General features: G+C 47.5%; 1 protein-coding gene across 20 annotated transcripts in view; it reads right to left on the reverse strand.

Annotated features, from left to right (window-relative positions):
- Window positions 1-6,213: 6,213 nt before the first annotated feature.
- Window positions 6,214-13,587, reverse strand: part of NEDD4L (NEDD4 like E3 ubiquitin protein ligase) — a 368,499-nt gene continuing 361,125 nt past the window's right edge. For all 20 annotated transcript variants that reach the window (XM_055297882.2, XM_055297880.2, XM_055297875.2 and 17 more), the window contains one exon: window positions 6,214-11,582. In XM_055297882.2, the coding sequence (XP_055153857.1) occupies window positions 11,480-11,582 (103 nt within the window). In that variant the 3' untranslated portion in view covers window positions 6,214-11,479. The remainder of the gene's footprint in view (window positions 11,583-13,587) is intronic.

Below are 13,587 nucleotides of genomic sequence, written 5' to 3' on the forward strand. Positions count from 1 at the left end.
GGTGGTCACATCTAACGACCAATTCCCAGTCTTCTTTCTCCCCTTTAGTGTGCTGCCTTCAGTGTTATTGATGATTTCTTCTGTCTTGACACACTGGTTTCTCAGACAGGAGGTTTTGATGGAGGGGCAGTGAATGGGCAGTAGAGTTGGTGGTTAAATGATGCCTTTGAGCCAGACAACCTGGGTTCAGAGAACCACTCTGCGAGTCTCCTAACCTCCTAGTCTGTTTCCTTGTATATAAATTGGTGCTAATATCATCTACCTCTTTAGGCTGGTGTGGAAATATTATAAGAGAGTAAACTGAAGACCCCAGAAGCTTGGCAGATGGCAGGAAGACCACTGCCCCCAGGGGAAATTCACTCTGTAAAAAGATGCTTAAGGCTGAAGATAAACTCTCCACGGCAGCTTGGCTTATTTTTCCCAATTCCTTCCCTTTTCTTTTGGGTGCCACTAGATATTTCCCAGCCCCGTGGGAGGCTCTGGCAGGTGGCTTGGAGGCTGCTCACTCAGGTGCAGGTGAGCAGCTCAGAGAGGCAGAAAGGGCTGAGGGCCCTACTGGAGTGCCACAAAGGGGGGCTGTGGTGACGGCAGGGTGACCCCGTGGCTGAGAGCCTCAGGGCTGACCGACCAGCTGGGGCTTGGGTGAGCATCACAGAGGCCAGCAAGATGTCCCTGGAGGATGGCCCTGGAGTACTTGCAACCCCATTCAGGGGACAAAGAGGATGACACCCTAGGCCCGAGGAGAGAGCCCGCCTCAGCCTATCCCATGAGGATCCACCAGGGACCTCTGGAGGAAAGAGCCTCAACAAGGAGTTTAATCTAGAAATTGAATATTTATCCTCCAAAGACTATTTTAAACCAAAAGAGGCAAATTACACTGAAAGAGCTAATGATTGAAGCCCCTTGCACTGCATGGAAACAGGGCCCCAGTGCAAGAGGAGATTGGTGTCGGGCAGCGAAGGCCCCGTTTGTGCCCATCTAACAGGCGTGGATAGTCCTGGGCCCGTGCCTGTGGAGTGCAGGCTTGTCTCGGCCTTCAGGGCCAGCTCTCCCAGCTCCACATCTCGGAGTTCACTGTTCAAAGACTGAGGACTGCAGAGTATAACAGGCTCTGGGGTGTGAGGGCCCTAATTCCCACCTACTGCTTTTTTGCTCCAGCTTTTTGGGTCTTGCTCCAGCTCAAGGGCTTCTCCTCAATTTTGAGGAAGACAAGGCATAACCCAGAGGGCATGGTGGGCTCTGGTCCCTGTCCTGAAAGACAAAATTTCTTGCGGATGTTTGCCAAGATATACTCCCATGCCGGGATGATGTGTTACAGGAGGTTGATTATGCTCTTTATTATTTTTTTTTTGGGACAGAGTCTCTTGCTCTGTCACCCAGGCTGGAGTGCAGTGATGTGATCTTGGCTCACTGCAACCTCGGCCTCCCGGGTTTAAGTGATTCTCCTGCCTCAGCCTCCCAAGTAGCTGAGATTACAGGCGCATGCCACCACGCCTGGCTAATTTTTGTATTTTTAGTAGAGACAGGGTTTCACCATGTTGGCCAGGCTGGTCTCGAACTCCTGACCTCTCAGGTGATCCGCCCACCTCGGCCTCCCAAAGTGCTGGCATTACAGGTGTGAGCCACCGCACCCCGCCTACTTAAGATCTTTAAATTTTCTTGCTGTCAACTCCTCTTGGGGCTCCTTGGCCCCTTCCCCACCTACAGTGCCAGCCTGCTACTGCCTGCCCCCTTGGCACAGGGCCCATCCTGCTCAGGACAGGTAGGATTGTCTCCATCCTTGCACTTTTTTGAAGGAGAGACCAGCTTAATGTGCTTGCAGATTCCCTGGGAAAACCTGGGTTTTCTGCCTGAACTGGGAAGCGGAAGGATGGAACTCTGCCGGCCGTGTCTCTGCTGGAGTTACCTCCAGGCCAAGGTGGTCTGTCCATTCCCTGCTGCCTCCAACTGCCCAAGCTGGGCCGCTCGTGCGGCTTCCTGGCCTCCCTTCCTGAGCTCAATGTTGAGTCCCCCCTCTGCTGCAGACAAGCCCCTGGGTGGAGGTGGTGGGGTGAACGAGGTCCCGCCTGCTTCCATGGCCCACAGGGGCAGTCGGAAGCCAACCACCTTCGCCCATCAGCCCTCAGGTTTCTAGCTGGGAGAAGCGCCCCCAGGGGCAGCTGTTCTGGGTCTGTACAGGGGAGGCAGGGCTGCCCCAGCAGAGTCCAAGGCCACAAATTAGAAGAAAACCTGGCCCTCCGGGCCCACAGTACTGGTCATATCTAGATTAATCAAGGGCAAGAACCCCGGGACTCACGTGGAAAAGGAGAGCATTAGACAAAGCAAGGCCGGCCCTGCAGGCCCACATATTCTGCTATCATGTGATTAGAGCTGCTGACACCTGGGCACTCTGCAGCGCAGAACCTTCTGCCTTTAGCCTTGGTACTCAGTCTGGATAAGGCCAAACAGGATTGGGAACTCGACTCCCTGATTCTAACAACAGTATTTAAAACTCCTTAGGAAGGGTATTGCTTAGACACCACCCAAATCTGCCTTTAATCACAGGAATGTGGCTCTCACCCATCCTCTGGGCCCTATTCAGTTTCAGTCTGCTCAATTTGGGGGTGTGCTTGCTCTAGTACTGTACACCCCTTCCAAACTAATTTGTCTGCAAGTAAGCCCTTTCCTTGGAGAGGAAAAAAGGCTTACTCCAAGAACTGATGTGGGGAGTGGGCAAAAACGTGTGGAGGAAACACGGTCTCCCCTCACGATTCCAACCGGGAACTGTGCAGCAAGGCTGCAGAGCTGCGAGGGAGGGCGCCTGGAGGCCTGGTAAAAGGGCATATCTGAAAAGGTAGTTTCTGGGGGCACCTGGCCAAGAAAAGGATGAAGCTATCGCAGTCAGTTCCCTGGGAAAACCTGGGTTTTCTGCCTGAACTGGGAGAAATTCCCTAAGCTGGGAACTTACAGCTAAGGCAGTAAGACCAACAGAGGACCTGGAAGAGCCACTGAGAGGTGACAGCATGCTGGCAGTCCTCACAGCCCTCGCTTGCTCTCGGCGCCTCCTCTGCCTGGGCTCCCACTTTGGCGGCACTTGAGGAGCCCTTCAGCCCACCACTGCACTGTGGGAGCTCCTTTCTGGGCTGGCCAAGGCGGGAGCTGGCTCTCTCAGCTTGCACGGAAGTGTGGAGGGAGAGGTGCGAGCGGGAACCGGGGCTGCGCGCGGCGCTTGCGGGCCAGCTGGAGTTCCGGGTGGGCGTGGGCTTGGCGGGCCCGCACCCGCAGCATTCGGCCGGCCCTGCCGGCCCCGGGCAATGAGGGACTTAGCACCCGGGCCAGCGGCTGCGGAGGGTGTACTGGGTCCCCCAGCAGTGCCAGCCCACCAGCGCTGTGCTCGATTTCTCGCCAGGCCTTAGCTGCCTTCCCACGGTGCAGGCCTCAGACCTGCAGCCCGCCATGCCTGAGCCTCCCACCCCCCCTCCATGGGCTCCTGTGCAGCCCGAGCCTCCCCGACGAGTGCCACCCCCTGCTCCACGGCGCCCAGTCCCATCGACCACCCAAGGGCTGAAGAGTGCGAGTGCAACTGGCAAGCAGCTCCACCTGCAGCCCTGGTGCAGGATCTACTGGGTGAATCCAGCTGGGCTCCTGAGTCTGGTGGAGATGTGGAGAACCTTTACGTCTAGCTCAAGGATTGTAAATACACCAATCAGCACCCTGTGTCTAGCTCGAGGTTTGTGAGTGCACCAATCGACACTCTGTATCTAGCTGCTGTGGTGGAGCCTTGGAGAACCTTTGTGTCCACACTCTGTATCTAACTGATCTGATGGGGAAGTGGAGAACCTTTATGTCTAGCTCAGGGATTGTAAACGCACCAATCAGTGCCCTGTCAAAATAGACCACTGGGCTCTACCAATCAGCAGGACGTGGGTGGGGCCAGATAAGAAAATAAAAGCAGGCTGCCCGAGCCAGCAGTGGCAACCCACTCGGGTCCCCTTCCACACTGTGGAAGCTTTGCTCTTTCGCTCTTTGCAATAAATCTTGCTACTGCTCACTCTTTGGGTCCATGCTGCTTTTATGAGCTGTAACACTCACCACGAAGGTCTGCAACTTCACTCCTGAAGCCAGCGAGACCACGAGCCCAGCGGGAGGAACGAACAACTCCAGACGCGCCGCCTTAAGAGCCATAACACTCACCGCGCAGGTCTGCAGCTTCACTCCTGAGCCAGCGAGACCACGAACCCACCAGAAGGAAGAAACTCCAAACACATCCAAACATCAGAAGGAACGAACAACTCCGGACGTGCCACCTTAAGAGCTGTAACACTCACCGCAAGGGTCCGCGGCTTCATTCTTGAAGTCAGTGAGACCAAGAACCCACTAATTCCTCACACACCACAACCCCTTGTGGGACTTCGTGCTTTGAGCAGGCCTGGGAGAACGTGACACAGGGACAGTCTCTGACCTTCACCTGGAAGCACTGAGGGCTCAGGACGCCTTGTCCCCAGGAGGCCCCTGTGAAGTGAGGGCCACTCTGCCGGGAGGTGACGGGAGGGCTCTGCGCTGTCAACACTCCAGGTACCCGAGACTTGCAGCCCAGCTGGGAACTTTGCAGAGGAAAGGGGAGGAGGCACACGAGCAGCACGGGGCACTGTGAAGGGGGCTGGGCAGGAAGGAACACAGCAACAGACTAACTGGGGAGACTGACCTTTTTCCCAGTCTGGCCTAAGGTCAGCCCTAAAAGGTTTCCAACAGGGACTCTCCCTTCTTGCCCTCTTGAGCCCCCACTGGGTCACAGCTGGGCACTGCGGCCTACTTACCAAGGACTGTGTCTTGGGTCTTAAGTAAACTCATGCTCAAATTTTTTCCAGCCCAGTTCAAGTCCTGTAAATGATTCCTTAGAGATTCTACAGCCTGAGCTCTCTGGAAGCTGCTTTGAGAAGTGTTCTCTCCCAGAAAGTGGCTTCTGCGTTCTCACCTCAGGAACCCCTTTGAACATGGCTCTGAGAGCCAACCCCGGGAAAGCTAGCGTCAGAATTCAGGATACCCATGCTCACCGCAAACACTTTTACCAGAGGCTTCACCATCTCACAAGTGCCTAATGAGTCTTGGACTTCAGAGCAGGTTAAAAGCGTATTAATCTAGCGACCGTGTCATTGATGTAATTTGTTCCACCATGTGTGGTTTTAAGAAAGAACATAAATATTCACAGTGGCTCTGTGCCTCTCAATTGTGCCTCTCACGTGTACTCGTAACTCTGGAGGAGGAGGCAGGAATTCCAGGTGCTGCGGACAGCTTCTTGGCAAGATGCCATCTACTGTTAATGGAAAAAGACAAGCCGCAAGAAACCAAAGACTAAATGATGTCCTGCTTCCCCACTGTCTCCTCTGCCCCGAGGGGATGGGTTAAGCACATCAAGAGGAATCTCAGTACTAAAGAAAAAGGGAAAATTCTCCAGGAGTCTGAGATTATCTGAGCGGAGTGAAATGGCATGAGGAAAAATGCCACCGGCTTTGCACAGGACAGTGACATACGGTCGGGATTTTGACAGCACCTTTCTGAGAAGCAACTTGGGGATTCATTGAGTCTCTAACTCTCACACAAGTTGAGGGCTAGGTATACAAGGATGCCTTTTGAGGAACAGACTAACATGGATTATACAAATGTTACGTAAAATCAGTAATTCTCAAGTTTAATAAAAGAACAAAACAGCAGATGGATAAGAATAAATGTGCATCCTTTTAGTAGGCTTAAGCCATGTGTTTTGGGCAGACTTTTTTTTTTTTTGAAACAGAGTCCCACTCTGTCGCCCAGGCTGGAGTGCATGCAATGGCACAATCTTGGCTCAGTGAAACCTCTGCCTCCCGGGTTCAAGCGATTCTCCTGCCTCAGCCTCCTGAGTAGCTGGGATTACAGGCATGCACCACCACGTCTGGCTAATATATATATATGTATATTTTGTATTTTTAGCAGAGATGGGGTTTCACCATGTTGGTCAGGCTGGTCTCGAACGCCTAACCTCAGTGATCCGCCCACCTCAGCCTCCCAAAGTGCTGGGATTACAGGCGTGAGCCACTGTGCCCTGCCAGACTTTAATGTTTTTAAAAGCGCGGAGCTTTTAGGGAGATGAAGGAAATGAACATACTATAAATCTGCAGGCATTTAAACCCCTCTGAAACAATTAAGATGGTGCATTCACAAAGAAGCTTTAAATCAAACAACCCATAATACTTGATGTAGAAAATGTTCCAGCTTCCATAATTCTTTATTAAATATTTGACAAGTTGCATCGCTTCTTTACAATGACTTCATTTTGTCACATTAGTCTTTTGCTGTCAGGAAAACAATCTACAGTTTCTCTTTAGATCTCTCAAGAAAAAAGAAAAGCGAAAGGATTGTTCTTCAAGAAAACTTCCTGTGTGTATCAAATTCAACCATATTTTAAAGCTATTCTGATTGTGAAAATGAGCATTATTCGTAAGTTGCCTTAAAAAAAATTTAAGGTAGTTTGGTTTTTACCACTGTATCAAATAGTACTTGGCTTCCTATTAGGAGGTGGGTTTATAATAAAAAGTTATGAAACATTGAGAATTTATTTGGAATGCTTGAAACTCTTTTCACCTTAAGAGTCACTGTTTTTTCATGTTTCATTTGATGATAGATCCTGAATTAAGAAATGACAGCAAATTAACATCATCTTCCTAGGGTTTTCTCAGGCTCCAAGGGTCGAAATTCGCAGGACACAGCTTGGAGAAAACTGTAGAAGGGACTAAACTCTCACCCCCTTTCGAAACCAGATTACTCAATAAAGGTGTAAAAATGCTATACAAATATATACAAATATATTTGGACAGCATATGTACGTATATATGTATATATATATTACATACAGAGTAGTAAAGGAAGAACAAAGTCACGCAAAGTTAACATGAAGGAAACCGTGACAATCTAGGTGAAATTAGTCTGAGTAAAAGGGGAAAACTGGCTTACACAGGAACACAGATATCTGCAGATACAGAGTTATGGTCATGAGGGAGGCTTCCGATGCACTGGTACGGGGTTGAGAATGCAGTGCACGCGAGGTTAGGCGCCAAAGCAATGCTACTCCTTACACACAGAAAACCAACGAACAGAAAGACATGCCTTTGAAACATGCGTTGCTTTGAGTGGAACATCTTTAACAAACAACAGATGTTTAATGAGAGGTTTGCTTGGAAAATTTCATGCCAACAGGAAGCTAACCCTTTTCTAGAAAACGTTCTCCAAGCTCCCGTCCTAATGCTATGGCACTTTCTCTGACATACTGAGAACACTCTGGGGTGGGGGTGTGCGTATGCAAATGTATAGACACTGTTCATTAAGGCTTATATAAATTAAAAAAGTGGTCCAAAGAATATCACATTTTTTCCCCAGTTTTAAAATCTAAAGTACAAAGTGGAGTTTATAAGGATTTGTTTTTTAAAAACACATCTCAGTCCTGAAATTGGCAGTTCTGACATGACTTATCAGGATGTACCCCAATGCCTGAATGACAGAGGTAGTGTGTGATCTTCGGGGTCGGGGGAGGTCAGGAAGGGACCAGGCAGGCAGTTACGCTGCACCGCGGCACCCCCTGTTGGCAAGGCAGAAAATGATACCAGACAGCACCTCCCACCTCTCCCTCTTAAGTACAGGGGTGCAGGGGCAGGGTAAGGAGGAGAGAGAAGAAAGAGGAGAACTAGCACAGTGGGTAGGGGCTGCAGAACTGACTAACTCAGGCTCTCTTTATACGTTTTTAAATTTCAGAGGTGAGTACGAGACTCTTAGAAATACAGGAGTCGACTGTTAATGGGTAACTGTTAGAATAATTAAAAAGTTGCTGTGTATGAACCTTGCTTTCGAGAGGACCAGTGTGGATCTGGCAAGATAGCAGCAGGTGCACACTGTCTATGCAACAATGGGAGATGTAGAAAATGGTTCAAATGTTTTGCACGCTGTTTCTCAGAATCTGTCACTGTGAGGCCAGGTGCAGTGGCTCATGCCTGCAACCCCAGCACTTTGGAAGGCTGAGGCGGGAGGATCACCTGAGGTCAGGAGTTCAAGACCAGCCTGGCCAGCATGGTGAAACCATCTCTACCGAAAATACAAAAATTAGCCAGGTGTGGTGGTGGGTGCCTGTAATCCCAGTTATTCGAGGAGGCTGAGGCAGAAGAATCGCTTGAAGCCAGGAGGCAGAGGTGTGGTGAGCTGAGATTGAGCCACTGCACTCCAGCCTGAGCTACAGAGCGAGACTCTGTCTCAGAAATAATAATAGTAATCTGTCCCTTTGTCCTTCATGGGAGAAATAATACACGCCAAGTCGCTCTGTATCCCTCATTGTCTGAATTTAGGGAATATCTGGTGTCACCTTCTGAAGGGTCCTGGAAACAAAAACCAAGTGTCTTACCTTTGTTCTTGTGATTTGTTAGAGGACTGGCTACAGAGAAGCATAAACATTTCAGGCAAAAAGGAAAAAGAGCACTGAAGCTGGGAATACACCGCAATACAGACAATGAATGCCTCACCGCTGCTGGCTCCGGGGCCAGCAGTGGGGAGGCACAGGCTGTTAGACCTTCATCCCACCAGGCGCTCTTTCCACATCCTTCCTCGGGCCAACAAGGGGCAGGAATGGCAATACCCGGGACCCACAGGCGGCCGTGATAACTGATATTAAGAGACCCGCAACAGGCAGTGTGTGAGCTCTGGCACGTACTTCTCAGCCTCATGTAAGTGGCCCATAATAACTATAGCTTCAGCAGACAACTAAAGAGACTGCATTAAGGTGATTTCTCTGGCTATAAAGAGAGCCAGGCCTGCAGAGCAGTGTGGCTGCTGGGACCTCTGGGATAGGCAACACTGCCCTCTCCCCCAGAGCTACTCGCTGGGCAGGTCGGGGCCCAAGGAATGACCCAGCAACTGCTCCTTACCCAGCACACTGTCTTTACTGCCACTTGCAATTACGCTGTGAAGATGACTGGGCGTGGTGATCATGATTCAGAGAAATCAAGATCTACGACCATTTTAGGCAAAGAGAGAAACTTGGAGAATTGCTGAGGACTACTGAACCTTGTTTTGCTTTTTTAAAAAATACTAAATCCTCACTTCAGCAATATTTAGTTGTCATTAAAATCAAGCTGATATTATTAAGGGGTTGATGAACTGAGGTGTCACTCACAATTACTGCCTTCCAAGTATTCATGGGGTAGATTTCAGTAATTCTTGTTTGCTTCTGGCTTAGAAATTGTCAGAATGATGTTTCTTTTATACTTTTCAATACTTGACTTAATATGCATTTAGTGACTCTTCTGTTTTTTTCAATATACAGTTTGCAAGATGACAGAAGAATCCCCGTTCTTAGGTTAGAATTGGATTTCTCCCTCTACAATTACACAATTACTCTCAAAAACCAAGCAAGCGCACTGCTCGACTCAGGCTGTGGCATCATTCTTAAAAAGAAAACTGACTCTAGACTATGGGGGCTTACAAAAAGGGGATTTTTGCCACTGAGACATTTGTCATGTTAACTGTAGGGGAAACGTCTCACCAATAGTCAAAACTCATGAGCAGGAATTTTTTTTTTTTTTTTTTTTTTAGTTACATAGCATCTAAGTTTTCTGATCACTACCAGGTATTTTTCAACCAATAAGAAAAGGGAACCAACACTCAGGTCTGTACAAATCTACCTTCTTTTAGAAACCTCAGGCCTCTGTACCCCTGTAGACAACTCATTTACAACCACAACCTTCCATGGCTTCTCACATGCCAGCCAGGGCAGGGTAAAATCGGCAATTTCTTACACCGAAAGGTCCTTTTTATGTAACAAACAGACCTCCCCAAATCACAACTTTTTTTGTCCTATTGATGACTGGCATGAGATCAAATCTCTAGTGTCCCCTAACTGCCCCAACAGGGTCTAGGACAACACAGGTTAAAAAGGACAGCGGGGTTCGTTCAACTCCCACTCTGCCTCAGGTGTTTTCTCAAAGCACGACAATTCTGCAATGGAGACTTAACACGTGGAAAAGAATCAAACTGTGCAGGTACCTTCAGTCCTCTGCCACTACCAGCTCAACAGCTTGAGCTCAGAGGATCAAGTCAAGTCTCTGTCTCACTTTTAATCTAGCACACAACAGACACAACTCAGGCAGTACACGGTATCGAAGCATGCAACAGGTCATTGGTAACAAAACTCAGATTAAGTGTACATTAAATAAATCTTTGTAGTTGAGTAGAAATCACAAAACAGTTGGTGAGGACAGGTCTGTAGGCTCAGCTTTACATCCAGGTTTTTATACACCAGCAGCCAGATTCACAATTGATAGATATTGCACCGGAAAGATGTGTGCAGGGAAAAGAAATCATCATCACATTTAATGTTCATGATAAAAAAATAAAAACAAAACCAGATATGACCTCCATGTAGTACATAAAGTGCCTTCAGAATTGGTGCATTTACAACAAAAACTGGTTATTTAGCTACCATTAGCAAACGCATACAAACAGGAGACTAAACAGATCTGGTTTCCACAGTTTTGAATCAAGCAGTGCCAAGTTTCATTCAAAATGTCTGTACTACAAACAGCAAAGAGGAAAGAGAATAAAAGATGACTGTACAGCGCCAGGAAGGGTTAAGTAATTTCTCGGATGAGAAATGGGAGTCCAACCCTGTCTCAAATGTGTTAGGGCCCAGGTAACTACTTCTAAGGAATAATGGTGTGGTTCCTTTCAAGTCAACACAAAATTTGTCATGCTATGTTACAATTCTCTCAGCCTGTAGCTATTAGCTAAATTTGTACAAAAAAAACCCCAAAACAAAAACGTAATATCCAGTTTTTCATTCTGAGTATGGAAAAAATTATCATTATGTCTAATATTATATTGGAAATTCTCTCAAAGTACTTGTCTGTAGAAGGTTTTTGGACAAAAATTTGCCTTCCAATTCTAATAAAGTAGAGGGTGGAGGTGGCAGAGTACTTCAAAAATAAAAATGTCATTGACATTAAGCCTGGTATGAAAGTGAAATACAAAAAAAAAAAAAAAAATGCTCACTGTTCCAAGTACATGAGACATCTTTAATCATAACGAAATAAAATCTGCAAATCGGTCTAAATCATTTTAAAAAGTAAACATGAGTTGTAATACTATACCTGTAGAGTGATTAATTCCATTCATTGTCATTAGAAAGGATGTAAAATATTTATTAAGGGCTTTGCCTGCAGAGGCACAACATAAATAGCATAAGTCCTCCTGAAATGTAATTAGTGTACACATCAACCAGTTGATAATTTGTGGTGGGAAATGCAGGAACTCAAGCTGGGACCAGGTTCCCGCATCCGAACTTGGATGAGTGCGTGGTGAAGGCTCGGCTCCAGGGACCATGCCTGCAGCTGCTCTCTGCCATCGCCTCTGCAAAAGTCTGTTAGGCAAATGCAAAAGTGCAAGCAGAACTTGCTTGAAGAACAACCACCCCCGAGGCAGAGGGCGCTTAATCCACCCCTTCAAATCCTTGAGCATTTTCCACGGCCATGAGAAGTTTCTCTCGTAAATCTTCAAAAGTTTCATATGGAGGTAAGTCAAGGCGATTAAAGCTGCAAAAGGAACAAAAAGTGTAGGTGAAAAGCCGCAACAGCACTTCCTAGATCTGGTTAATAGGGCATGGGGTTTGAGTAAGAGAATAAAAAAGCTTTAACCAACAATTTTGATTACCTGGAGAAAAAACCCCCGAAAACCTCTAGCTATGAAACATCCACACTAAATAAGCTCTTGTAATTTACAGAGAAAGAACATTTTCGAATGGTCCATGAAACCTTTGCTATAGTCAGATGCAGATCTTGGAGGAATCCTGGTGGGAAGGGAAACATGAAAAGCAAAGTAACTGGCAAGATTTCCAAACCGTTGGAACACAGAGTTGATGCTTTTGGAGTTACCCACGAATTAAGACTGTGTCTATCTCTAATACTATTACTTATTCCACACTAGGCCTCAAGCCAAGTGCTTTTCTATTAACTCACTTCATTTTCATCACAACCCTATGAAGCAGGTCATGTTATCTCCTTTCTGCACAGGAGCTCCTGGAGCAGAGACATAGGGCAAGGTTCCTGAGGTCACAGTCTTTGTCATACGGCAGACCCACAAACAGAACCCAGGCTGTCCGGGGCTCGGGAACACCATTGCTAAGCTACCTCCTCTGATCAAAGTCAGGCAAAATTGACATTTGCTATGCAAAGTTGCATTTAGAAAAAGTCCCTACATATCTGGAGGCTTCAGGTGGGGGCGGGGGCTGCAAATCACCCTGGCAATAGTGAGGGTTTTCAGACAAATGGATGGCCTATGTGCTTCTGTGACATGGGGAAACTGCACATATGAGTGCCAAGTGGATCGGATCAGTGGGCCTGGCATACAGCAAGGGCCCAATTACTCAAGAGATGGTATCAGTGTTAACACCTTTCAACATTTACTGAATGTCTACATGGGGCTCAAGACCAGAGCCTTTAGCCACAGAACCTGCACCTCTGTGTGTGTGTGTGTGTGTGTGTGTGTGTATGTGTTGGGGGGTGGTTGCTGATGTGTATCTGTCATGAAAATGGCATGCACACTTGCCACAGCTGATTATGACATAAGAGCTCATGTTCACGGAGTGCTCACTGTGCCCCATCAGCCTTGTCTCAATGTTATGAACCCTGGCAATCACCTTGTAAGGCAGGTAATGCTTCATCCCTATTTCACAGAGGAGGAGCTTGAGACACAGCAAGGTTAGGTAACTTGCCCAAGGTCACATGGGGCCAGGTACAGCCCCGGGTGCTCCAGCTCTTGAAGTGCACTTGTGCTGCCTCTGCCGCGAGTGCTCACACTGTGTTTAAAACCGCCCCCTCCAGGTATTGATGTGTGATTCCAAGAATGAGCAAAGTAACTTCTTAGGTTTTAAAAGCTAACCATTCACGTGCTCGCTTTGGCAGCACTTGCACATATACTAAAAGCTAACCATTGTCACAGCAACAGAAAAGAAACAAATACTGTAGAGGGCCGTTTAACAACCCCTAAATATTGAATAAGTCCCACTGAGTTCCACTTGGATTCTCTAATAGCCACTAATCACTAAAAGACGGAGAATAACACTGTGCTTCTCAAACTGGGATTCTCAGAAACCCAGGAATCCTAAAAGAGTAAGTACTAATAGAGGCTTTTAACTTTCTATTATCGTATTGATAAAGACAGGACTTCGTATCTACAGATGGCATTCAAAAGAGCCTTTCACGGAAAGTGGCTCCAGGCTTTTCAGCTGGGGTTTCACAGTCCTAGGCCTGCAATCCCTATGGGGGTCTCAGGCCCATTCTTGAGGATCTGTGACCATTTTTTCCCTTTAAAAAAGGTCCACAGATTATTCAGGTTTGAGAAACATTGGCATGATGAAGAGAAAGGCAAAGATGGGACGTCAAGATCTGAGGCTCTGAATCATGCTGCTTAATGCTTCACCGCTTTGCATCTCAGTGGTATCTGTAAAAAAGTGGGTCATAACATCACCCACCTTTTAGGACCGCTGTGATGATGGTACGAGTCAATCACATCAAGTGCTGAGCACCATCCCCGGAATGA

This window comes from Symphalangus syndactylus, chromosome 1 (genome assembly GCF_028878055.3).
Source record: "Symphalangus syndactylus isolate Jambi chromosome 1, NHGRI_mSymSyn1-v2.1_pri, whole genome shotgun sequence".
NCBI classification, from domain to species: domain Eukaryota; kingdom Metazoa; phylum Chordata; class Mammalia; order Primates; family Hylobatidae; genus Symphalangus; species Symphalangus syndactylus.